This window comes from Vidua chalybeata, chromosome 1, assembly GCF_026979565.1.
Source record: "Vidua chalybeata isolate OUT-0048 chromosome 1, bVidCha1 merged haplotype, whole genome shotgun sequence".
Classification (NCBI taxonomy): Eukaryota; Metazoa; Chordata; class Aves; order Passeriformes; family Viduidae; genus Vidua; species Vidua chalybeata.
This window is the reverse complement of record NC_071530.1, coordinates 21126941-21151248: the sequence shown is the minus strand read 5'-3', so window position 1 is coordinate 21151248 and position 24308 is coordinate 21126941. Positions and strand designations below refer to the sequence as shown.

The following is a 24308-nucleotide window of genomic DNA, read 5'->3' as shown; positions in this document are numbered from 1 at the left end:
GATTAGTTATGCTATGAAAACTTATAAAGAGACAGGAGAGAGTAGCAATGTTTTAGTGGCCACCCAATGGCATTCCTGAAGTCTTCACACTGCTAGTCCCAGCATTTTGGGTGAGAGACGATGTGGAAACAGGGCTTTGGATTCAAAGGGAGGAGTAATAAGGTCTGTAGTCTAACACCTCTACACTCTGACCTTTCCATGGCTTATGGGAATATGCAAACTACAAAGATTTCTTTCTTGGTATACAAGTCAGTGTCTCTTGTGCTTGGTCTTCCTTTTCTCTTCCAGCCCTTGCTCTCTTGCCCAACTCCACTGCATCCCAATCACCCACAATATTCTTGTCCACTTCTGTCTGTATCTTGAGAATTTGCTTCTGCCTTGACACTAACCAGAAAACTACTAAGCAGATAAGTAAAACTGCTGTCTTCTCAATACAAGAAATTATTTGCCTTGAATTGGAATTTGTCTCATGCTTTGGCCAGTCATTGCATCCCATCACACCATTATGAAAATTCCATTCCTCAGAAATGTTTTCGATTACTTTTACTTTTTAGGATTTTCATTAAGTAGAATAAAACAAAACCTACAAAATCTTTTGGCCTTCTTGTCTATGTCCTTCCCAGAAAATGTTTATAGTAATCTCTTCAGACTTCTAGTTCAAAGTAGTTCAATGTAGAAGGATCCTTACCAGGAAGATTCCTCTTCCCAGGAGGTCCATCACCTAGAGTTCAATTTTCAGTGGTTCCACCTCCCTGTAGTCCCAAAGAATCTCTGGGACTGCCTGTGGCCATGCAAACAGATGACTCTATGAGACACCTGCCCTCACTCACTTTCTAAAGTTGTATGGCTGATCCGAGGCTATCCCAAAGATCCAAAGAAACTTATTCTAGTCCCAATCTCCAATTATATGACCCATTTGGTTCTTCTACCAAGGGTCAGACATGAACTGTTTCAAGATTAAAAGAGACCAGGAAAGCCCCCCTCTATAGAGAGGCTGAAGATTGAAATATTGATCTTCCATAGGATAAACCTTAATTTAGCAGGTATTTTGAAAATACTAAAGAAATTTGCTTTGGTTTTTTTGCAAAGCCATAGGTCCAATACGAAATTCAAACAGCAGTAGTTTTCAATTAAAAACTGTTATTTATTCCTGATATATGTTTATGCTGTTGACTGCTTTGTTTTTATTAGGACAGTTTTTTAATCTAAGTATCAATATTTGGATTATTTTCTTTTAGTTAAATATTCATAGAACTAAAGAATTTATGAGAAACAATAAATTCCTCTGCAAGAGCATCCATAGCTGAACATTCCTGGATTTAACACTTCTGGGATTTCCTGGGTTGTTTTATCATGACATAGGGACAAAGAATGACAATTGTGGAATTTTTAAACTCCAAACCTATTTTTTATCCTAATCTAGTGTCCATCATCAGTTATTATACAGTTCTGCTTTTGTCCAAAAACAAGGCTACCATCATTCCATCTAATGTGCACTATGATTTATAAGAGGCTGTCTTAGAAGAATCTTTAGAATTAAAATAATAAATTTAAAGCAAGTGTTTATTCCAAACATGCTTTACTTGATATAAATTGTGATATAAACTGGTAAGACAACCTTTATGCACTCAAGATGACAATCAGGCTGACGAAGTTGTCATTTACTATACATATATCTATATATTTTAAGTATAGAGGATACTAAAAGGGAAAAATAAACTCGTCACATTACAGATTGGAATTCTCATTATACTAGTGCAACTTCTAATGAAATGATAGTGATAACTCTTACTTTCTTTGAGTGACATAAACCCCAAGTTGTAGCATAATTAATCTTTTAGAAAAACAAATTGTTACTTTTTCAGAAGCACAGTTCTACCTCTTATTACACCAACAATTTCTTGTCCAGGTAAATAATTTGGTTTATGTGCTGCTTATTGGGACACATTCTGGTAATTGAATAAATTTCCATTTGCTCCCCTTTAAAATTCAATTAGATAAAAATCAGTAAATGCAACTGGTTTTCCCTTACATTTGAGCCAGCCACCATGGGGTTCCCAAGATCACAAACCACCATTCTAGTTTCATTTTCCATCTTGTAATCACAGCTCAACACACGCAGTGCCTGCAACAAAAGGACACCAATATAGAGGTCAGAGATCACAGTGAAATGTATCCAGTTGGGAAAGTGATGCCTTTTTGACTGTGACCTTTCTTTTGATTTCAGACACCTGCTTAGAGCACTATCAAAACATTTAGTTGGTTATTGTCAGACAGTGGAGGAAAACTAATGCCAGGGAAAAACAAACAGGATAGTTTCCCAGTACCTTAAGAATCATGATGAGATCACTCTATGTCTAGTTTTACCATACTGCTCTGTTGTTGTGAATCGTTCCTATAGCCATAACGACTCAACAGATGAACAAAGAGTAGACAAAATTAAGTGAGAATAGGTCTCACAGTAATTACAGTGTTATCCATCACAAGAAATCTCTATAATGAATTTCTGACATTGGCAAAACTTGAGTATGGATCAATTCTAGATCTTTGTTTTCCAATCTGTGGTAAAATACTTAGAATGTTAAATACTTCTGTAAAAGCATAACCTGTTTTATGTTAGGTTTATAAACACATGCTATGTGTGTTTATAAATTAGCAGCAAAGGAGATAGACTTTCACATTATCAGATATAAAGGTTTTTGTTATTTATAGCAATCTTTATCACTAGTAACATCATCTGTAAACAAAACAACTCTACAAAAGGAGGTACAGCTATAAAATAGTGCAAGCTAGGAGACACAGAATAAAGCAAAGCAATAAAATGTGAGGGGTTTGCAATAAAATGTGTTGGTTTTTTTCTGTTTTCCTCTCTGACATCTTCAGTAAATGAAGGCATTTCCATGTATGTGTATTTCTGTATGTGCAGAAGTAAACCAGCTTTGTAAAAGCAGGATGCAGCAAGTTGCATTACCTTTCTGCTCATTTGTGATTCTCACAGATGAAGCAGTGTGAATGAGTTCATGTCCTTTATATAAAAAGACCTGGGAAATCTCTGTACCAATTTGTCCTATCTGTAAAAGCCAGCATGGACATGCTGTCCTCGTAACTTCCTGAGATTAAAAGAAAAGACAGGGCATGTCCTAAGCAGAGCCCATGTGAAGCATGCCCTCAGCACACACCTCATTGTACGCTGACATTTTTACAGTTTGCTTGGAGGAAACAAAGTTTGTCACACAGCTTGTCCAGGGCACTAATAGCCTTCCCAATCCTCTCTAGGGTTGGGAGGGAAGCATTTTTACACTCTTTCCAGCTGGTTAATTAGAGGTGGGAACCAACGCATGGGAGAAAAGAGAGTGTTAACACAGTTGGAATTAAATGTGTCTGGAAAATTGTCTATTTGATCTTGCTGTGTGGGTTTATAGTTTTGCTTTTGTTGGGGGAGAGGGGTTGAAATTGAGGTCTAAAAGTTAGAAATAAATACTCATTTGTATTAGATATTTGGCAGTTTCTTTAAAGATGCTGTATGATAGACCAGCACAAAGTAAATCAGCCCGTACCACACTTGGTTTTTTCCCTCAAAAGCTGAAAAAATAGAGGAATTTTTCAAGTAGCTCTTCTGCAATCTGGAGGCTATGTTCCTAGACTAAAAATGATTAATGGTGCAGAATTTTTCTGACCAGCATCACAAAAGTTAATTTGTGCAGTAGAAGATGTGACAAAGGGTCAACTGTGGTAGAATCCTTCCATAATGAGATTTACCATCTTTGTTTTCCCACTGATCACCTTTTTTGAGGTGGTTAAATACAAAACAGGAAAATTAAAACCAGGCAGGAAGCTAGTAAGAGCTGAGACTTGTACACTTACTGTTGTCAGTATCAGTTCATTCACATATAACTCAGCCAGATGGAAGGGTTTGCCACAAAGCCCTTCTACCTGCCATTGGTATCAATTCACATTTCTGCAGCAAAACATGGATTTTTGGCAGTCTTGAGCAGAAGTAAAACCCCAACAATTATCACGTGTGCTCCCAGGGTGCATTTTAACTAGAAAGTAATTGGATGCTTTAAGTAATCCAGGCAGCCTACAAACTTGAAACTTTTTTGTGGTGTAGTGATGAATTACTAATTGATGACACAACAGTTAAATGCAACAGGCTGGCAAGTAAAAAACTTCCTCTTTCACCTTCCAATTTTATTTTCTGAGGAGAAGGGGATGGATTAGGTACCATCTTCTAGTTGATGTATATGTATGTATCTAGTTGATGAATGAAGAGTAATCTTTGCCTTCACCAAGCTCAAATCACATCTCATCTAGCCAGCCACAATGTACTTAGTCAAAGAATTTCCATATAAGACAAGAATGTTCCAGGTCTTTTTCTCATTTTAAGAGTGCCATGCTTTAGCTCAGAAAGGCATGGGGGAAATGGCTCAGAGCTTATCCAGTACAATACCTGACTGGATGTGATCTTCACCACTCTGCAGTTTCCAGCCTGAGCAGAGGCAGTTCTGCCAAAATATGTAATGTTTTTGGTGTGTAACAAATATCTGTTAATGCTTTGTATTTGCCTGATTTAGTAATTATTCCATAAGAATTTGAGTCCCAGCTTTTGCTACTAAGGCAGGATTGAGCTGTTCAATATGGGCAGCTCTATAATGGAGCAAAGGGTTAGTGCACAGTATTCAGGCAATGGCTGGGGGTTCAAACACACAGTCGTGTTAGTGAGTGTTGTAGTGTAAAAATGTACCATACATCAGTATATATTGTCTCTGGATCTAGTGTTGGAAATATGAGGTAATATAAGTGGTTATACTTTTTTAATTGCAGCTAATTTCAGTAAATTCACACCTACTGCATATGAACAGTTACTGCAAGACAATAGGTTTCAAGGAACTAGTGAAGCTGTGGTAATTTTCTTATTTACCTGGTTTCTGAACCTTCTAAGTGTTTCCACAATACAACTGGTGAAAAACACACTTGATTTAATTTAAAGTCATTCTATTTCAATCCTCAGCTTTTGACTGAAGGAAGTGTCAGCATCTGCAGGAATCAATGAAGCTCCAAAATAATGTCCCTGACCTCAAACTTTAAGATCACACATATTCACTTGCCTCTCCACGTGCATATGATCACATTTCTACAAAATGTTGTTCATCTTTTATGCAGTTGCACAGTCTGTGTGCGATATTCTACGAAGTCAGATCAGAGATAAGAAGATAATGCCAACTGAGGTAGGTCAAACACTATCTTGCATAAAGCTGAAGGGAGAAGGTAGAAGGCAAGTGAATCTTCAGTTAAGTTTTTGACATCATCAGCTTCTAAGTGTAATTCAAATGATATAGAATAACACAATACATTGTTAACATTAAATAAAGAAAAAAAAGCAGGGCTGGACAGGAGCTACTTAAGGTGTTTCTCTATTAAGCACTTAATGTGTGTTTATGAGTTAGACTAAATCCAGAATAGCCCCACAATAGACAAATGTCCTCTATGAATACAGTCAATTTGAAATTATGACAGTGTAATTTAATTATTTGATTCTACAGATATTTCAGTTCCATCAGAAATTTATCAAGTGATTTATTCAGCTGATTCCATTTCATTTATTCTCATCTTAGTCTACCTGATTTGTTGGCTCTGAAGAGAATCTTATCTCTGCCTTAATACCAGGAACTCTGCACTTTGGAGAAAAACAGCTACACAGAGGACTGTAAACATGGATGCAACCAAGAGGAAATGCAATCCTAGAGGCAGAGCTTTAAGATCATGATTGCAATAGGCTCTACCAAAAATCTACCTGTCTGCTGAAATTGGTTTGCATTAAATTGGTTTATATTTCAGGAGCAATTTCAGGAGCCCCATTGTCAGGATGCAACACAAACATAAAAATAAGAACTGAAATGCTGACTCCGCTGCAACTGACATGAAAACTGGAATTCTCACCTCTAGTCCATGCTTCAAAAAGTGCCTGCAGACCTTTTTTCCATATTACCTCAGTGTTTACTGCATCCAGTGTGATAATTTCTTCTGTTATCTTGTCAGTTCAAATTGCTCAAAGCCCTATAAGTTGAATGAATTGAGTCCCTCTCATTTATACTCACTTATTGATACTATGACCCCTAAGAATTTGGTCATCCTGGTAACAGAAGAATCTACATTTAGAAAATTTTAGAAGAAATTTACAGTATCATTTTTTCCCAAATGCACATAGAAGTTAATATTTTAGTTTACTTAATGGAACCATAATATTGCAAAAAACATAGTTTAAAGAAATATACATTTACCATTTAAAATCAATAGGAAGAATAAACTTACTTTCAGTGCCATTTGTAATCCTTGTAAAAATGGTCCTTGAAATGCAGAAAGGAAGGCACTAAAAATTATGTAGCAAGTAGGACTAATGTTTTGATCCTTCTCAGAAAGAACATGATGACATCTTTTTGATTGAAGTATAAAAAGCAAAGAATATGAAATAAATTATGTGTGGGAGTGAGCTAAGTAAATGTGGAGAAAAGGAAGGCAGTTTTTTATAAATCTACAAGGATTCAGAATTGGATTTGTCAGAAAGGCATTTTTATCTTCCCCAAAATCTGAAAAGAATAAAGTAGTTGTATTGTGTTTCCTGGGTTTTTAAAATTTTGTCTTCAAAAGAAAAAGTATTCTAACTTTAAAACTCATTTTCAACCCATTCTAGCTTCTCTTTATTCTTCCAAAGCACCAGGATCTCCCATGTATTATTTCCTTCCTTTCTCCATGAGCCTATTGTGTTGGCACTATAAAACTAATTTTTTCCTAAAATCATAAAAAGCTCGGAATGATTTCTCTCTGGTCCAAACCACAGAATGGTTTGGATTGGAAGGGATCTTAACAATCACCCAGTTCCACCCCCCTCCCTGTTGTGGACAGGTCACCTTCCACTAGACCAGGTTGCTCCATCCAACCAGGCCTTAAACATTTCAAGGGATGGGGCATTTATAGCTTCCCTGGACAACCTGTTCCAGTGCCTCACCATCCTCACAGCCAAGAAATTTTCTTAGTATCTAATCTAAACCTACCTTCTTTCAGTTTGAATTTATTCTCCCTTGTCCTGTCACAACATGTTAGTGTAAGAAATCTCTCTCTGTTTTTCTTTTAGTCTCCCTTCAGGTACTGGAAGGCAGATGCAGCCCAGGACACATTTGACTTTCTGGGCTGGGAGTGCACATTGACAACTTATGTCCAGCCTCTTGTCTACTCCCACCCCCAGGTCCTTCAGATAATACAAATAATACAAATGCTAATACATGCTTGGGTTTTGGAATTAGTGCCTTCTTTGACACCTTGGTAACAACCAAAAGAACAGAGAAAGATTTCTAAAGAGGAACGAAGGAAAAAGGGAACCATTTGTAGCATATTAAAGCAAACTTTAGTTTTGTAGATTACAGTCCAAAAAACCAGAGGCTTTGCTAAGACAACAAAAGGAACAGGCGGTAGGAAAAGGCTGGTGTCTTTAAGATATGCTTCTGAGATGTGAGGTTGCAGAGAATTTTTATCATCTCTGATGACAGTATTGCTTCTTCTTGTAATTTTTTTTCAAACTAGGTTAGAAGCCCATTAATAAAGTCACTGACAGAAAGAGAATAAGGAAATACCTTGTAAGTTACTTTCAACTTCCTTAAAAACATTTGCCTACAGAAAGGAAATTAACTTGCTTTCTCCCACTCTCACCCTTGAGGCCCTTTTGAACATTCCAGGCACTAACAGAAAAAAGCAGGCTCATGTTGCAACAGCCTGGGAGATATATGTGCAGATGAGGCAATTCAGACTTGCTGTCCAGCACAGAATACATGAACACTCTGCTTGTTTGCAGGATAGTGTTTCATCTTTGCTCTTAAAAAAAAACAGAGTCAAAAAGGAAAAACACTGCATGTTCAGTACAGCTCAGCAGGACTTCAGTCAACATTAGTCCTTCCGTGAACACTGGCACATTTCACTTTAATTGCATTTTTGGTCCATTCTTAACATAAAAGAATTGACAACAAGGGAAAGCAACTTTGTCAAGCTTATACTGCAATTAATATCCAACTATTCAGGATATTGGAGTCTGGGACACCCTTAATAATGGTGAAACACTGGTGTGCTGTGAGAGGAGACTGCAATGTTCAAGGGGATCAGCAGGGCTCATTAACTCTGCCTGGGAGTTGGGACCATTGGATCCCAGGTTGGAAGCACTAAGGGAATTTGGCAGTATTACTTTCTCCTACTGATATTGTTTACTGGTTCAGAATCTGAATTATGTGAATACTTCTATTCCTAGAAGAAATGTGACATTATTTGTGTCATTATAAATAAGTTAATGGCAAGGAGCTGAACCTGAGCTGGGTCTGAACAGAATGGTCCTGTCCTTCCCATTTTTGGGTGTCGGAACCCAAGATGTCTCTCAGACACTCTTGGATGTTCCGGGCCCAGGTCAGAAGCATCTGAGACCCTGGCAGGCAGTCGGAAACCCCTGTGGTTTTGAATTTGATCCATAGAACAATTTACCAACCTTGCAGGAAGAACAAGAAATCACAAAATTTTAGATATTATAATACAAGTAGTCACAAAGTGAAAGGAAGGATTTTGGAGTGCTGTACAGGGGGGTTTTAGCCTTGTACAGAGGGGTCTGAGTTTTTACATGGGGGTCAGAAGTTCTAAGATGGAGGGATTTGGGTGTGCCCTGTCCTCCTTCTTTCTCCTTCCTATCCTCCATGTTCTTGGTGATGATGGCACTCACTGATTGGTTTAGAGTAGAAAGTCACTGTTCAATATAGGTGATAGACATTGGGGAAAAACTATAAACATTTAATACGTAATGTGTGATATGAAAGATGGCACCAGCCCCTTGGGCGGGGGAGATGGAGACAGAGATGGAGAGAGACGGGTCAGATGCAGAAGGAGAAGGAGTCAGAGAGAATGTCAGGGAGTATGTGTGCCTGGAGATAACATGCAATAAACTACCTTGAGACCGGACGACTGAAGACTACTGAGTCTTTCTTTGAAGACCTGGGTTGGAGGAGAGACTTTACCACCTCCCGGGGTCACCCCAATCTGGAGGTGACCCCCGTCATTTGGGAGGCATGGCTTATCTTTACCCTGGGCTGTGCCAGCAAGGATAGCTGAGAGTTGATGGAATCTCCCTTCCTGAAAGGAAGCTCTTTATGTGCTGCTTTCAGCTGGTACAGCCTATGTAGGTTATCCTTGCTCTCAGTTTTCTGCTTCATTATCACTAACATCTTGATTTTACTTTACCTTGTTGTTGCGTTCAACCCCAGTGTAGTCTGCCTCAGGCGGAATCTTTATATGTAGCTCAGCTTCATAGGCTCCTTCCCCATCATTCCTTGGATTTATTATGAGCATGACACAATTTTCTTCTCCAATTATTAGCTGATCTGTATCCCTGTACAGAACATACTACTTGTCAGGAGTTAAAACATGTACAATTAGGATTTACATATGAATAAAGCAGAAGGACATTTTGCTCTCCGAGCATCTGTTCTGGAAAACACTCTGTGAACACAAAATATAGTATTTTCTAAAAAAATGACTGCGTGAAAAAGTTTACCAGTACCTGGGTAGAAAAGAGGTGCCCAAAATGGACTATCACAAAACTTGAAATTAAGTGGTGAAAAATTTCAGAGCCTGACTACTTTCTAAACAGCAAGAAGTATTTAGTGGAGGAATCACTTGCCACAGGGGTCTCAACAGCACTGTTTTCTGGTGGACACAAAGGTGGTAGCTTTCTCCTCATGTCCATTGTAATACAAACAATGACAAAAATTCTCCTGAGACCTGCAACAGCACTGTGCCCTTGTTTTACAGCTACAGACTGATTCTGATGAGAGTCAGGTCACTCTCAGACATTCCCCACTTGTCCTGCTTGGCATATTTCTCCCTCCACAGGAGGTTTGAAAATTTTATTTTGAGATTAATTTACTTCACGTGTATTGAGTTCAGGAGAATTGTGTCCAGGTTCAAAGTCACTGGCACACTGAAGGAAAAAAAACTTGAAACCTCCTATGAACATCAATTTGTATAATCTCTTGCTTTTCAGAGAACTAGAACCACACCAAAGAAACACCTGCAAACTATATTTTCTATGATAACCATTAAACATCATGAATGTGGTTTGCAAGTGTATATTTCTCCATTTCTTGGTTTTATAGCTGAAATGGATGCACACATTAAAATCTGGAAATCAGGTAAGAGTGATTAGCTACAGTAAACAACAGAAGTGTGTTCTATATACTTCATTCTGTTGCAACAGTTAGCAGTGTCTGGACTTCTTAATATATGGCATAATATAATATTTATATTTAACTTTATATATTATTAACTAATGTAATAATTACTATATTATATTATATTATATTATATTATATTAGTTAATATTTAACTAATATATTATTTATATTTATATTTATTTAAGTAGTATTTTATTTAACTTACGGCACTGCAGAAAGTTGCAAGTCAGGAATACATAAGTTGTCCTCCCCACAGTCAACCAGAATGTAAGCCTGTACCATTGCAAAATAAAAAAATATAATACAATTAGTACATGCCTCAAAGTCCAAATCACTTCATTAAATATTGCTAACCTAAGTGTCTTAAATACCACTACCACTGCCTTAGTGAATTGAATCTTTTTCTCCTTTCTATAAGTTCCTTTTCACATGGTAGTCAGAGGCTGGAGACTATTCAGATGGTCAAATATGTCCTTAGCAGAACAATATCATCTTCAGGCCCTTTCCCACACTAACTTGGCTTACATATTCTATAAGGCAAACAAAACTATGAGCACAAGAGTTTTGGAGATACTTGAAAAGTCTGTTGGTTCTAGTTTTATATTCAATCTACATTTTGTATTCATTAAATCCCTGGCATGTAATTTCTGGCTGTGATACTCTCTTTTAAGGAAGATGACACACATAATATTTGTAAATGCTTTCGAGTTTATATAAAGAAAATGTGACACACAAAATTCATACCTGCTCTGCTAGTGAGTTTTTCTGGTAATAGTTCAGTATTGGCTTCACAGTCAAACTATCTTCAAAACTGGACTCATCCAAACTATAATTGAAGTTTATATTGATGGGAGATAATTTATCTCTAAATTCTGTTTCATCCTGTGAGTAATAATCACATAATAAAAACCAATAGTTTACTATGATTATTTCAGTTGGTATAATAAGACAACAGATTCAGACTTCTGAAGGTAAAGATGTGGTCTTTATTGAAGGTAAAGACATGGTGGCCAAATTCTGGCTGCATGTGGTGTCATTAGGAAAGCAAAGAGACTCACCAGTAATTGGAATGCCCAGAACACATTGCCTCCACAGCCCCACATCTGGAAGAAGCTGGCTGAGCTGAGTAGACTCAGAAATTTTTCAAAGCATTAGCCTAAAATGAAGCTGTTTAAGAGAGACACACAGAACCAACTCCTATCAGCTACTGCCCCCCTTCCTTTTGAAATAGAGGTAGGGCATGTGTGGATTTGTGGAGGTAATATTGCTGGTTTGTACCATAACCAAGAATTTATAAGAATTAGCAATGGTAAAATTCAACCACCTTTATTGTCTAGAAATGTCCTTACATAGTGCTTGAAACTTCTCCATTTCACCTCCCACTGCATTTCTTGGATCAGACTTGGAATAATCTACTTCAATTGCATGAGGTAACCCCACCTGCAAGTGAGGAAGTGTTGATCCTTTCTCCTTTACAACTTCAATTCCATAGTTCTAGTTTTTCTAAAAACATTTTAAAATAACTTTAAAATATTTTTTAAAATGTATGCATTTTAGGCCAATAGTTCTGGTAAGACTCCTTTAAAATCTTTTGAACCTGAATTGGCATGATATTTAACATTATTTGTTTATTACTGCACTGTGAATACTAAAAAAAAAAAGGCATACCAAAACCAGAAACAATCTTGCATTTTTGTATCAGAGGATGCAGTATTTGATCAGAATTTCCATAAGAGTGTGAAATAAATGTATATTTACACAGAAAAATTCTACATTCTTCAAAAATCAGTCTTTCTTTTCTACTTATATTGACAAAAGATTTGCATAGGGAATTTTTTCAAGGTAGCATTATGCTCTGGACATACTGAACACACAGATGAACTCTATCTTGTATCCCATTTCTGTAATTTTGGAAACTACCCTTCCTTTTCCAGTGACTTCTTTTTATTATTATCTTTAAATCCCTGGTACTACTGAAACAATTATGAAAATCCAAAATATTTTAAACAACTTACTCTGAGATAAACAAGGAAGTCCTGGCAATGGAGTTGTTTCTGTTTTTCTATCACAAGGGAGAAGTAGTGATGTGACTGATGGTAATCAAAGAACAGGGTCCTCTTAACAGCTCCTTTCTGTTTCAATGAATCTAATTGCAATTCACCTTTCAACACTAAAGGATACAAATAAATAAATTAGTTATTGATTTAACAGAAAGAAAACAGTAAAGAATTAATTCTGTATTATAATTAATGAACCTAAGCAAGTCTTCCAAGAAAAACTAATCCATGCTTTAAGCACCTGCCTGTTTAAAAGCCCACTAGGTTTTGACCTAAATTATGCAGGATATGTAATTTAAGCTTTCTTATTTCATTGACAGATCATAGGTGTACAGGACTTCTGTCCCTTTAATTTATTATTTTCCTAAAACAGAACATTCTCCAGCAAGGTACATTCTTGTTTTTATTTAGAAAATTACTTAAATTGAAACAAAAATCCTTTAAGTTTGTAATAAAAGGTTTGTGTTTACACACACACACCGCTATATATATATACGTAAATACTTTTTTTTAAACTGTGTTTTCTTGCCTTAGGAGGATCTCACTCCTATTGTCTTTTGAAGTGTAGGAAAAAAATACATCTGACATGGAGCAGGACTAGGGTAAATTACAGGAATAGAAAACATTTCTTACCTATCTCATCTGAAATACTTTGACCTTCAAAGTCTGCGCAGACTCTTACAGTAAAGCTACATATAAAAAAGGAGAAGTAATTCATTATTAGCAGAAAATGGACTGATCTGGGAATCAGCAGTTCCCAAGTCATATCTTTTAAGTTTTATTTTCATTTGCTTAAAAAGATGTTAACTAAGATTGTATCTAGCTACCTATGATATTCCCTAATTCCGTCAAGAAGTCTCCTAGGCTTCACTAATAATCACAGAATATGAATACTGAATATTCAGTATTCTGAATACTGAATACTTTCTGGTAAAGGTGTGGAGAAGATTCTCTGATCCCAGAAGTTCTTGAGAGAGTCCATGGAGATGACCCTTCTGACACTATTGCCAAAGCTGGATTTTTTATGCTGAAGTTCAGTAAACCACCTTTGTAAGAGGCTGTCTGCAGAAATCCTTTCATCACTTTCAAATCAGAAAAATCTTAGAGCATGTTGTCAATGCTCAAGCTGTTTTCCAGCAAAATAAAACACTCAGGATACCAATGTGTTCCATTGGCATTACTGTAAGATTTTAATTATTTCAACAGTCTATAATTAATTCCAAATATAAAACCTAAATTGTTCAATTTTTCTGGCATCAGACTAACCAAATTGTATTGCATGTAATTTGCTAAATTTTGCAGAAAGTGGCACTTACATGACTTAAATCAAATCACAGAGAAATTGGTGATTCATGTTCTTTATCTAGTATGCTAAAGCATTGCATTCTACAAAAAGCAACACAACATAATTAAATTGTTTTTAATTTGCCTGTTCTGAATGTAGAGCAAGCTCTTTTGAGCCTAGAAATACTCACATCACAACTGTAACAATTATACAAATGTCACCTCAGCCATAGGAGAGTCTTTTCCCATAAGAAATATTTCTGTGTAAGACTGGAAACATATTTGCAGTTATAGTCAACAACTGATAGGAGAAGCCTTTTATAGTTGTATTGGCTGATACCTTCTAATCTGAACTTTTAACTTACATAAAAATTGATTTTAAAAACCCTAAAAAAAGTAATGATTATAGACAAGTTTCACTTTGTAAGGAATCTATGCAAGTTTTATAAATGTTTAACTGAATTGCATTTTGAAAAAGTTTTCATGAATTACTCTGGATGGTATGAGAAATAGTATTAATTATGCCCATTGATGCAATTAGCAGAGTGTACTTCCCTGACAAGTGGCAAAACAAGAAATCTGTCACTGGAAAGATGTTCTTGATTTTTGATTTCTGCTGTCATCTGCCACACAGACTTAGTTCTGCATACCATAATTCCTAATGAAATCGTGTATAATGTAACAAAATTGCTCAGGTGAAAGATTCTTTCAAGTATCTCTGGTTACCAATCATTCTTAAAGAAAATTTTCATGGCTTCATAAAATGTTTTGGTTTGTATATGGACAACAAATTGTAGCTCAGCATTAAAATCAGCTTGAGTTAAATAAAAAAAAATTGCATCATTCACTGATATTGATCTCCTCACTACTGTTATACTGTATAATAATGTTCCCATGCAGTGGATACAAAACCACTAACACAACCCTTAAACCAACCTGTAATCCCATTCTAATTGCATGATTGTTTCCTCTGGCAGATGTGATGAAACTGCCACATCTGGCATATGTGTCACTCTCATGACCTTAATGGAAAATTCTTTCATTATTTCTTGAGAAACAAGAAGGCCATAATGCCATTAATCTCTGCTAAACTGTAGCCTTCAAATAGTCATTCCAGTCTATGTAGGAAGTGCAAATTTTTCATATTCCCACTTCTTTACAATTATGAGTCAATACAGGAAGAATTAATTATTTCCAAATACACAAGGACAAAATAAAAATGAGGAAATCTTGTGTAATTGCATGAATGCAATTTAGACACCAGACGTCACAGGCCTCATAAACTCAAGAGCTGCCCTTGTATTAAACTCAGTTATCTTGCTTTGGAGGAGTCATATAAATTTTGCCCTCTCATGTTTGAAAAAAGGTTGTGTTCAAAAATGCAGCTTGGAATGCTTTACTCGTTAAACAGAACAATTTCAGTGTATGCTTTATTTACTGCAATGAACAGAATAATTCATAATACATATTTGATAACTAAAGTCATGTTCTCAAATATTACTGTAAGAGTCAAGATTTACTCCTTTCACTCCAGGCAGAGCATGTCAAAAGGGGAGTGGCAAAGCAAAAAAGCAAAAATCTGAAGTGGATAATCTCCCACACTCTGACCACACAAGAGGAAAGACTATGGTTTTAGCAGAATTCCACCACATATTTGTGAATTTATTATTTAGTTCAGAAATAGTGCTAAAGACATCAAAGATTTCAATTGCAAACCTAGATGAATTTAGATTCGCTTATCACTTCAACAAGAAAATGCTGGGGAGAGGTTGAGGGATGTTTTACCATCAAGAAAAAGAAAAGCAGATGGAAAGACAGACTACAAAAGAGGACAGGAGTCTAAAGAATTTATAGAGATTTGAGATCTGACTCCTAGGCACAGTAAGAAATAAAATACCTGAGCTTTTGAGCTTGCTTGTAGGGACAATCAACCAAACAACACAATTAACAATCAAAGGAAGAAAACTTCAGCAAGTAAGGAAAAAATGGGAAGTAGTCCATCAATGTAATGCATACAAACTTTTTATGTGCTATCAATCTCTCTAGAGAGATTCCCACATCACATTTATTCTGCTGTGTCTGTCATCACTATGAGATAATGCTTTGAATAGTATTTGAATGTAATTACAAAATAGAGGGAAAGCTTTAAAACTGAACACACTAGCTTTTCCTGACAATCTCAGGGCAAAAAAGCAGTTTGTTTAAAATAATTTCCTGTTTTTCAGGTGGGCAGAAATTATTTTTACAAGGACAAGAAACTTGAAAATATTCCTTTCTTCAAAACTACTCTTGACACAGATGGGAGCAGCCTCTTCAAAAGTCAACCCTAACAAAATAATATCACCAGCAGTGGGGAAAAGTTAGTTACCCATGTATAATATTTTCTAGACTGCACTTAGTACCAGAAAGAACTTATTTTGGTATGTCTACTCTAGCAGCTGAAAAAATATAGAAAACTTACTCCAGGAGGTGAAAAGGAAGGCATTACCAGATGTCATTTGTCATTACTAACAATTTCTTTAGCATCCAGGTTTGCACATGGAGAGAAAGAATGGATAATGCAGAATAAGAATTGCAGAAAGGCAATGTAAGCTTTAATGTTATGGGCTTTAATGTTATGGGCTTCCACTCTGTGTAAGGCTGATACCCAACCTGCAAGGTCACAAATCTCCACAGAAGAGAAGAAGCTGTTATTGTTTACTGATGAACGACCTTTAAAAAAATAGTTTCCTTTTTGAAGTACAATATGTAAAAGCAAGTCAATACACTTCTATTATGATGCTCTAAAACTTGCCCTGCTTTTAGATTTTGTTATGGCAAAGTCTAATCCAGTGGCCAACACAGAGTTTTAATGCTGAAGGCATCTCATGGCTAAGCTACCTCGCATGGCCAGGCTGCAGAAGCACGTGGGTTGCTAGATAAAACAAGCGAGTGCCCTTTGGGTATCTCGAGGGCTACTGAAGCTAAAACCTGGCACAGAGACAGAGCTCTCCTCTACAGCAACTCATTTGTGCTGGTAGCAAGTGACACCACCTGCCTACCCCTCTTTGAATACCCCTGAGGAGTGAGGTATCCATCTTGTGACTTTTGGCCACATGGCTTTTGCTATCCGACCCATGGAGTCAGGCTGGCCAACAGTCTTTGGAAAAACTCACACAAATTCATCTCAAAAATGGCCCCCCAGGTCCATATCCATGGGGCACTAATCACATCCTCTTTCAATTAGGTCAATGAGAAAAGAAAATACCAGCAGGAGAAAGGAACAAAAGTAAAAACACAGTCTAATCTATGCAGCTATGAACTGTTGAAATATTATTTTGGGTGTTTATATCTTTGATAGGAATTTATATTCAGCTTTTTTTAAAGTGTTTGTAGAAATGACTCATTTACTGAATCTAGCTGACACAAGATCATGAATGTTTCATTACTACTTTAATAGTTAGAAATTTGTAGATAAAGGAACTACATTTTTTTTCAAAGTATTTTTTGATAGTAGGAACTTGAAGATCAGTTTCTGGTTTTACAGAAGGTGGATAGCCTACAAGGCACATTTCAAATCAGACATCCAAACATGAAAGCACTTACAAATAAAAAATATAGTCTACAAATATAAATATATATATATACAAAATACATTATATAATATACGCTACAAATTGACTTTTTCTCATGATTGGACACTTCTAAGCAACTTTTGGTAAGTCAGGTAACTTCTCTCACTTATTGCTCCTCTACAAAATGGAATTAATAATATTCACCTTAAATTAGTGAGAGGTGAGTAAAAAACCTTTGTAGACGCAATTTAAGAACATATACATGAGGTAGCTAGTGGATGATCAGACCTCAAATGGTAATAAAAATACCAATGCATAGATAAATTAGGCCTCCTGACAGCTAGAGTCCAATCTTGAACACAATAAATCACATGATGTGGAAAGTGGTTTTGAAAAATGAAAATATTTAATTTATTTACCTCTTTTTACAGATATTAACTTGCATTTTTCATACTTAGGGGGAAAAAAAGGCATTTTCCATATTCTTAAATACCTTCAAAGTTGCAGAATTTCTTACAGATTTGCTAGTATTGGGAACTCAGACACATTTTACACACAGCAGAGAATGAATTATATGCTTCTAGAAGTTCAGGACAATTCTCCTTGAACTGTGTATAAAAATGACTTTTTTGCATGTTTCCTCTGCTGCTTCAGCTTTGCAATTTATATCATGGCAGGAATAATATTTTCCTAATACTGAGAAACTTACAATAATCCACATTATTCATGCACACACACTTCCTAAAACTTTTCTGGTAGGAGGTTTCCTTTCATTCTAATTTTGCAGTGTCAGTCAGTAGAGTTTTACACAAGTTGCACAGCTGGCTAAGAGATACAGAGATCTGTCCCATGGGACTGAGGAATTCTTTGCTTGTTGGAGTTTCCCTACTAATTGTTTTCATATGCACAATACAAGCTTATATCAACTAAGGAATAAAACTGCAGTGAGGAAAATAGCAGCTGTTCTTCAGTCATTTCATAACATGAACTAAATCTTTAGGGAACATTATTTTAGAATAAAGCAGACAGAAGTTAAATTATGCCCCTATTAAAGCTCTTGTAGATACGAACCAAACTTCTTTTAGCTTATTGCAGTGGAGAAGTAAATAAAACAAAAAAATGTGTTAAAGTAGTATGCATTTCTTCCTTCCTTTTCTAAACAATATCTCAGAGCAAGAATATATTTTAAGAGAGATGTTTTTCCTCTTGTGCAAAAAAACCCATCTTTTTTCTTTCAATACCTGTTGTTAACTGTTAAAGTTCCAAAATATTTTCTATTAAGACGTTAAGCATTATTTAAAAGTCTTAAAATCTGGAGTTGTGAAACAACATAATTTGGATCAATGAACATGCTTCAGCCAAGTGTCTGTATTTCAAGTTTATTTTTACACCAAGTATTAAAACAAAAGATAATTGAATCAAAAAAAATCCAGAAAGGCCAAAGCTTTGTAAAGTTCTGGGTATGCATAGTTCCACCAAGTGCCTTCTACATTGCTCTGTAGATGGGCAATTTTCTACCCTGGATGTAGAAATGAGGAACATGATAAAAAATATAAGAAGTTCCATAAAGTGTAAAAGAACAGCACAAGAGTGAAAATCTCTTGACAACCCCATCCCAGATGCTTTGGAATCCCACATATTTATTGGTTTAAGTGTATCAATGTTTAGTTCCTTTAAGAGCCTCCATGGCCCTTAAATGAACTGCTTCTCATGATTATGTTTTACAGTTCATATTTATCAATTAATTCTTAAGACTTTCTCTGAATCTTGTATTTGAGATGATTTTTAGGACTCATCTCCTGTAAAGAATGTCTCTAATGTGAGGAAATCCTCTCACCATTTTTGGCTTAAAAGCAGTGCGAAATTTCTGCATTCATGTTATCTTCTGGAGTCCTCCTTTACACCTTAATATTGTTTTTGTCCAGCCCACGTCCTGGCAGGCTTCCTGCTTCTAATGTTTTTACATCCTAGAAATCTGTTCCTCACAGTCACTCTGGCAAGACTTACTATCATTTTATATTCAACTTGCACATGTTTATGCTCTGTTTTGATTGTAGTTTCCTCATTTATTATGATTTCCACTTTTAAACAGTATCTTATGTATTTGTAATAGCCTCTTTTGTCAACTGTTCCTGGGGTCCTTTCAAAGTGACTTTTTCTAGTGAAGTAAGTGTGCCTTTATGTGGTGTTATTGCTATTAGATAACCTCCAAATACCCTGCAAGCATTTTGTACTTGTAACTGATCTTAAATTGCTTTAATTAGCTCCAAGGTTTTTTTTAATGTTTGGTTGGGTTTTGTTGTTTTTTTTTTTTTTTTCCTATTCAAAGTTAAATGCTACTGTGGGTAAGGGTTTCTCTTTCAAGGATGGTTGAAACATTGTCCTGTGTGATGTGCTAAAAAAAACTTTCCTCTGACCAAAGACAGCCAGAAACAACATCCTGTGAACTTCTCTCAGGATGGCCAGCCAGATATCTTCTCTCTTCCACAAAGGACTAAGATCTCTCTTTCTCCAAGAGAAAATGGTGGGCCCACCAGCTCTGCATCACTTTCGCTGCTACATTTTATCAACAAACAGATGACTGTTTATGTGTTTTGTACATTTTAGCTGTTTCATGTTTCATTCATCTAAACATTGCATATAACTTTGCAGCTTGCCCAGGAGACACTGAGCATCTCCTATGCATCACTGATCTGTGTATCAAAGGACTCAACTTTTACCTGCCACAATTAGTTAGGCAATCTACTAAGTACTAGAAAATACCAAAAAGTTTTCTGTGTAGGGGGGTTTTATTGTGCTCAGAGCATGTTTCAACATTTTGAACTTTGAACATGTTCAACAAAAGAGTCGCAATATAATTAAGGATTAGGAAGTTATTCAAGAAAGAGGATATGGACGTTTTTTGAGTAATCATGGACTTACCAGGCCACCAAAAGCTGAGAGCCAGGGAGCTGACAGGTTTTATTGTCTGGATTCACAATCATGGGGTTCAGAATAAGATGAGCATTCACTGTCACAACAGGTCTGGCTCTGGGGGACAGAAATAAGGTTCACCACGTTCAGAAGGAGCACATTAGTACCTAAGTTGCAGCAGAGAAAACACTGAACTGAGTTGGCTGCAAAGAAGCCAGATATGTAGGGTTACTTGGGAGAACACAGTTTTATAAAGCTGCTCATAGCCAAAAGAACCTTTTATTTTTTTCTGCATCAGAATCCTACTGAGATTCACAAAAAAAAACCACCCACAAAACAAACAAAAACAAAAACAAACAAATAAACAAAACAAAACCAAAACCAAAACAAAAAAACAAAAAAAAACCCTCTTGTTAACACATCACAGAAACAGTACCCTATGTTTAAGCAATTGATGTGTCCCAGGACTGAGGCACATCAGACACATTACATCACACTGAGTTTTCTCAAATGGACAGAGTTTGCCTTTTGGGTTTTAAAACAACCCTTTGGCCATCTTGCAGATTTATTTTGTACTGTCTCCATTAATAATGATATATTCCAACTTACTATGCCTGTTTCAAGACTCTTAAAAAAATAAGCATGATTTGGTTAAAGTAGAAGTTGGTGTATACTACCTTGGGCCAATAATGAAGTAAACTCTGTCTGAAATTTCTTGGAGACAATTTACTTTGTAAACCAGGAATAATCACTAGTAAATTGTGCTGAGTACATGAAAATACAGTTCTGGTGACAGAAACCATTCCTCCAAAGCTGTTAGTAAGTGATAAGGTAATCTATAACTGCAAGCAGTTTAGAAGAAAAATGATAACAAGTATGTGTCCAGATTCTGTTTTTTTAAGACAGCAATACTATTTACAGTAACTTACATAATCACAGTTTTCTAACTTTCCTGATATTTTAATCCATATCTGAGCTTTTGTGATTACTTCTTCATATTACTTCAGCAAGACATTAAAAAATAAAATTACTCTCTTCACTTTTTTGCAAAAGAGAAAACTTTTTTTTTGCTTAGAAAATTTCAGTAATAAAATTCTATTTCAACAGTTTGACAAGTTGCATATTTGATACATTCTGGCCAGGAAATGGCCTCCCGCTATTCACTTTATTAAATTAAATAGAACACATTTTATTGTTATTGAAATACACAGTGGATCTAATTCCTCAATGCTTCATCCTGTGCAGTCACTCATGGCATTGCAAAGTATTTGCATGATTCTTTCATAGCGAGAAGGAAAATCAGGTCTTCTCACTGCACCTACAGCGTTAGCTGAGATGAGCAAACATTCCTGTTTTACAAAATTCTTTCGCTGTCACAAACATTCAGTTGGGAAGTAGAACATGCCTTTTCTCAGTCAGATGCCGTTAGGAATACAGACAACAAGAAGCCAGACAGGAATCAGAAATATGACTACATGTAGCGATGGATGGTGAATATTTACATGAAATGAGCTGTCAGCATGGCTGGACTGAGAGCATTAGCAGATTTTATGTAAATGTTTATTATTTGGTAGCTTTAAATTTTATATCTAATCAAAAAGTGCATTTAGTGAAACTCCACAGTCAGCACCAACTTTTTGTTTTGTAAAATGGGATCTTGTGCATTATTTTAAACTGAGGCTAAAAGTAGCAGTCTTTATTTTCAATAAACGATTCATGTCTTAACATACACAATCTCTGAAGATTGGTCACTTTAAAATTTCTTAGTAGCACCAATTCCCCAGGAAAGAAATTAATTTGCAACACCATGCTTTTTAAATTTCTTATTTAAAATTAACTAAAGAGTCAAACATTCCAGAAGCCGCTTGAGCTAAGCCTAAGCATGGAAATTTTTGTTGAAAATCACAGGTTTTGAACATGGGAAAAAAACCCCATTTGTTTCTCAAAAGATGTTTAATTTATCATCTCTAATGACCACCTTTTAAACACTGCAACAGGGAAACAGGAATATGACATTTTTTAATTTTAATATTGCCCACCGAGGCTGTGAAATAGCAAATCCATTGTATTTACCACATACCTGTAAACAACTGCTTTTCCAGCTCCAAATGCACCCACAATTAAATCTGAAAAAACCAAAATGGTTTCAGAATAGCTATTCAGAAATCTCTCACACATTTTTTTCCATCATAAATTAGATTATTTACATTATGTTACATTGCAGTAACATAAAATAAATACAATAATTCCTTTCTAAGCAGTTTCTTCACAAGTGTACCTGAAGGAAAACATTTTACATGTCAGAGATGGTGTCATAAATGTCTCAGTTGTAACCAGTAACTGCTAAACTATTTGACACAATGTCACCCATGCCACAATCTCACTTCTCTCCAACTTGTATTATAGGGGAAAAAATGCCAGTAAACTTGATGTATTTTATTCCAAAATCCTAATTATCCATTAAATGAAGAGCTGCAAAACAATTTCTTGCCAGTTTCATGTAAGTCATGTTGAAACTTTATAGTGTTCCTTCCTGACAATTCTTCCATCCTGCTTTGTGTTTTAAGTAATTTGTTCATTAATTTAGGCATTACATCTCTGTGCAAATACATACAATGCAAGGTCAGAGGATGGCTGATCTGACAGTTTCTAATGTTTCCAGCCTTGTAGCAATAAGTGCTAAGGCTTACAACAGTTTTCCATCTACCTAAACTGATGTAAATAAGTTAATTAAATGAATAGTTAGGCTTGTAAACAAACCCTTACTTGCTGCTTCTATAGTTGAGCACTGGTTTGCTTAAGAAGCCTTGAAGTCATCAAGCATGATGCAAATACAAAGCTTTGATGTTAATTATCTGGATGGGTTGGGTCCAGGGCTGGCAGTGTATTTTCTAGTGCTCCTCTGTCTTTCAGATGGTCAAGATTTCACAAAAAAGTATAAACAAATACTTGACATGGGCAACAGCCAGTCCTTCACTGAATTCCATTAATTAATGTCCTAATAGGAGCAGACACGGACAGTTTATGGGTCTGATCCTCTTTTTGTACAACATTTACATTTTTCTAATTTCATTGGCCTTACAGAAATATGTTTCAGGGTCAGGAATACTTTAAATAGCAGAAGAAAATAAGTGTTTTAATCTCCTTTTTGGGACATTTGTATGTCGTATTCTTTAGCAGCTTTTATAGACAACTTGCCCACAGTACCAAAAGCTAAAGATGTTTTCCTCTTAAATAAACAACTAATTGAGACAAAGCCATTATCATGAAGGCTGCACCACACACAAACAGAACTTTTCCTGGCAGCTCGCTTATAGTGGCAGCCATAGTAACCCCCCATAAGATTTAATATTTTGTTGATTTTTATTTTGCTTGTGTTTGAAGGGGTTTTTGTGAGTTTTGTGTTTCATGGGGTTTCTTCTGTTTCTTGTTTCTTAAGGAAAAAGAATCATTATGTTATGAACAGAAAGTGGAAGACAAGATGGAAAGGGTTTCTGTTCTGCTCCTCCCAGCTGGGCACTTTTTGTGAATTCTGTAACAGATTTAGGATATGTACTGCTTCATACCAGACTTGGTAATTCAAAAGGTTTCAGGGTAAGAGACAAAACAGGTAGATATCCAAGACTTATTCAGATCTTGGCCTAGTGATGATTTCATAATACTCTCTTTCATTAAAAAAATGAAGGTTAAACACACAACTTGGGTAAAGTTAAGAAAATGCAGCCTGTTAGAATCTGAAGGTGAGAAGAATGAGTCTGTTAGATACAGCTGGCCTCACTAGTGTGAGCGAATGCAATTTCAGTATGTACTGCTGTGCAAAGGTACCCTCTATCTTGGCATCCCCACTTTAATATTAAAGAGGATTTTGTACATCTGCTTAATGGTTAAATCCTGGGATTTTTTGGGACAGAGCCCAGCTTATTTGAAGACAGAGGGTGATGGGTCTAGAGGAGCAAATACAGGCCTCAGCCACCAAAAAAGGACTGGTTTTCCATGAGCAGTCTTTCTTCATTGCCACTTCAGCCAGGTTTGGAGACACAGCAAATTGGATGAGGATCCTCAATCATGGCACCACCACAAAAGCCCTATTTGAGACTACTTTGAGGGCAGCCAGGACTGTGCTCATCCTGCTCTTGTTTGGAGGCTCTTTCTTTTACTCTGACATGTCATTTGTTTTCTGGTCTAAGCCATGCTTATTCTTGATCCAAAGAGCTTGAATGAGTGAAAACTACTGAGTAGAG

The 24308-nt window shown here is 36.1% G+C and overlaps 1 protein-coding gene across 1 annotated transcript in view; it reads right to left on the bottom strand.

Moving 5' to 3' along the window:
- ITGA8 (integrin subunit alpha 8) overlaps positions 1 to 24308 on the bottom strand; it is a 112442-nt gene that overhangs the window by 49670 nt on the left and 38464 nt on the right. Inside the window, exons 14-21 of the mRNA XM_053950927.1 lie at positions 22148 to 22193; positions 20077 to 20184; positions 12950 to 13005; positions 12275 to 12429; positions 11004 to 11141; positions 10465 to 10532; positions 9268 to 9415; positions 2033 to 2125 (exon numbers count right to left, since the gene is read on the bottom strand). Coding sequence (XP_053806902.1) covers positions 2033 to 2125; positions 9268 to 9415; positions 10465 to 10532; positions 11004 to 11141; positions 12275 to 12429; positions 12950 to 13005; positions 20077 to 20184; positions 22148 to 22193 — 812 coding nt within the window. The remainder of the gene's footprint in view (positions 1 to 2032; positions 2126 to 9267; positions 9416 to 10464; positions 10533 to 11003; positions 11142 to 12274; positions 12430 to 12949; positions 13006 to 20076; positions 20185 to 22147; positions 22194 to 24308) is intronic.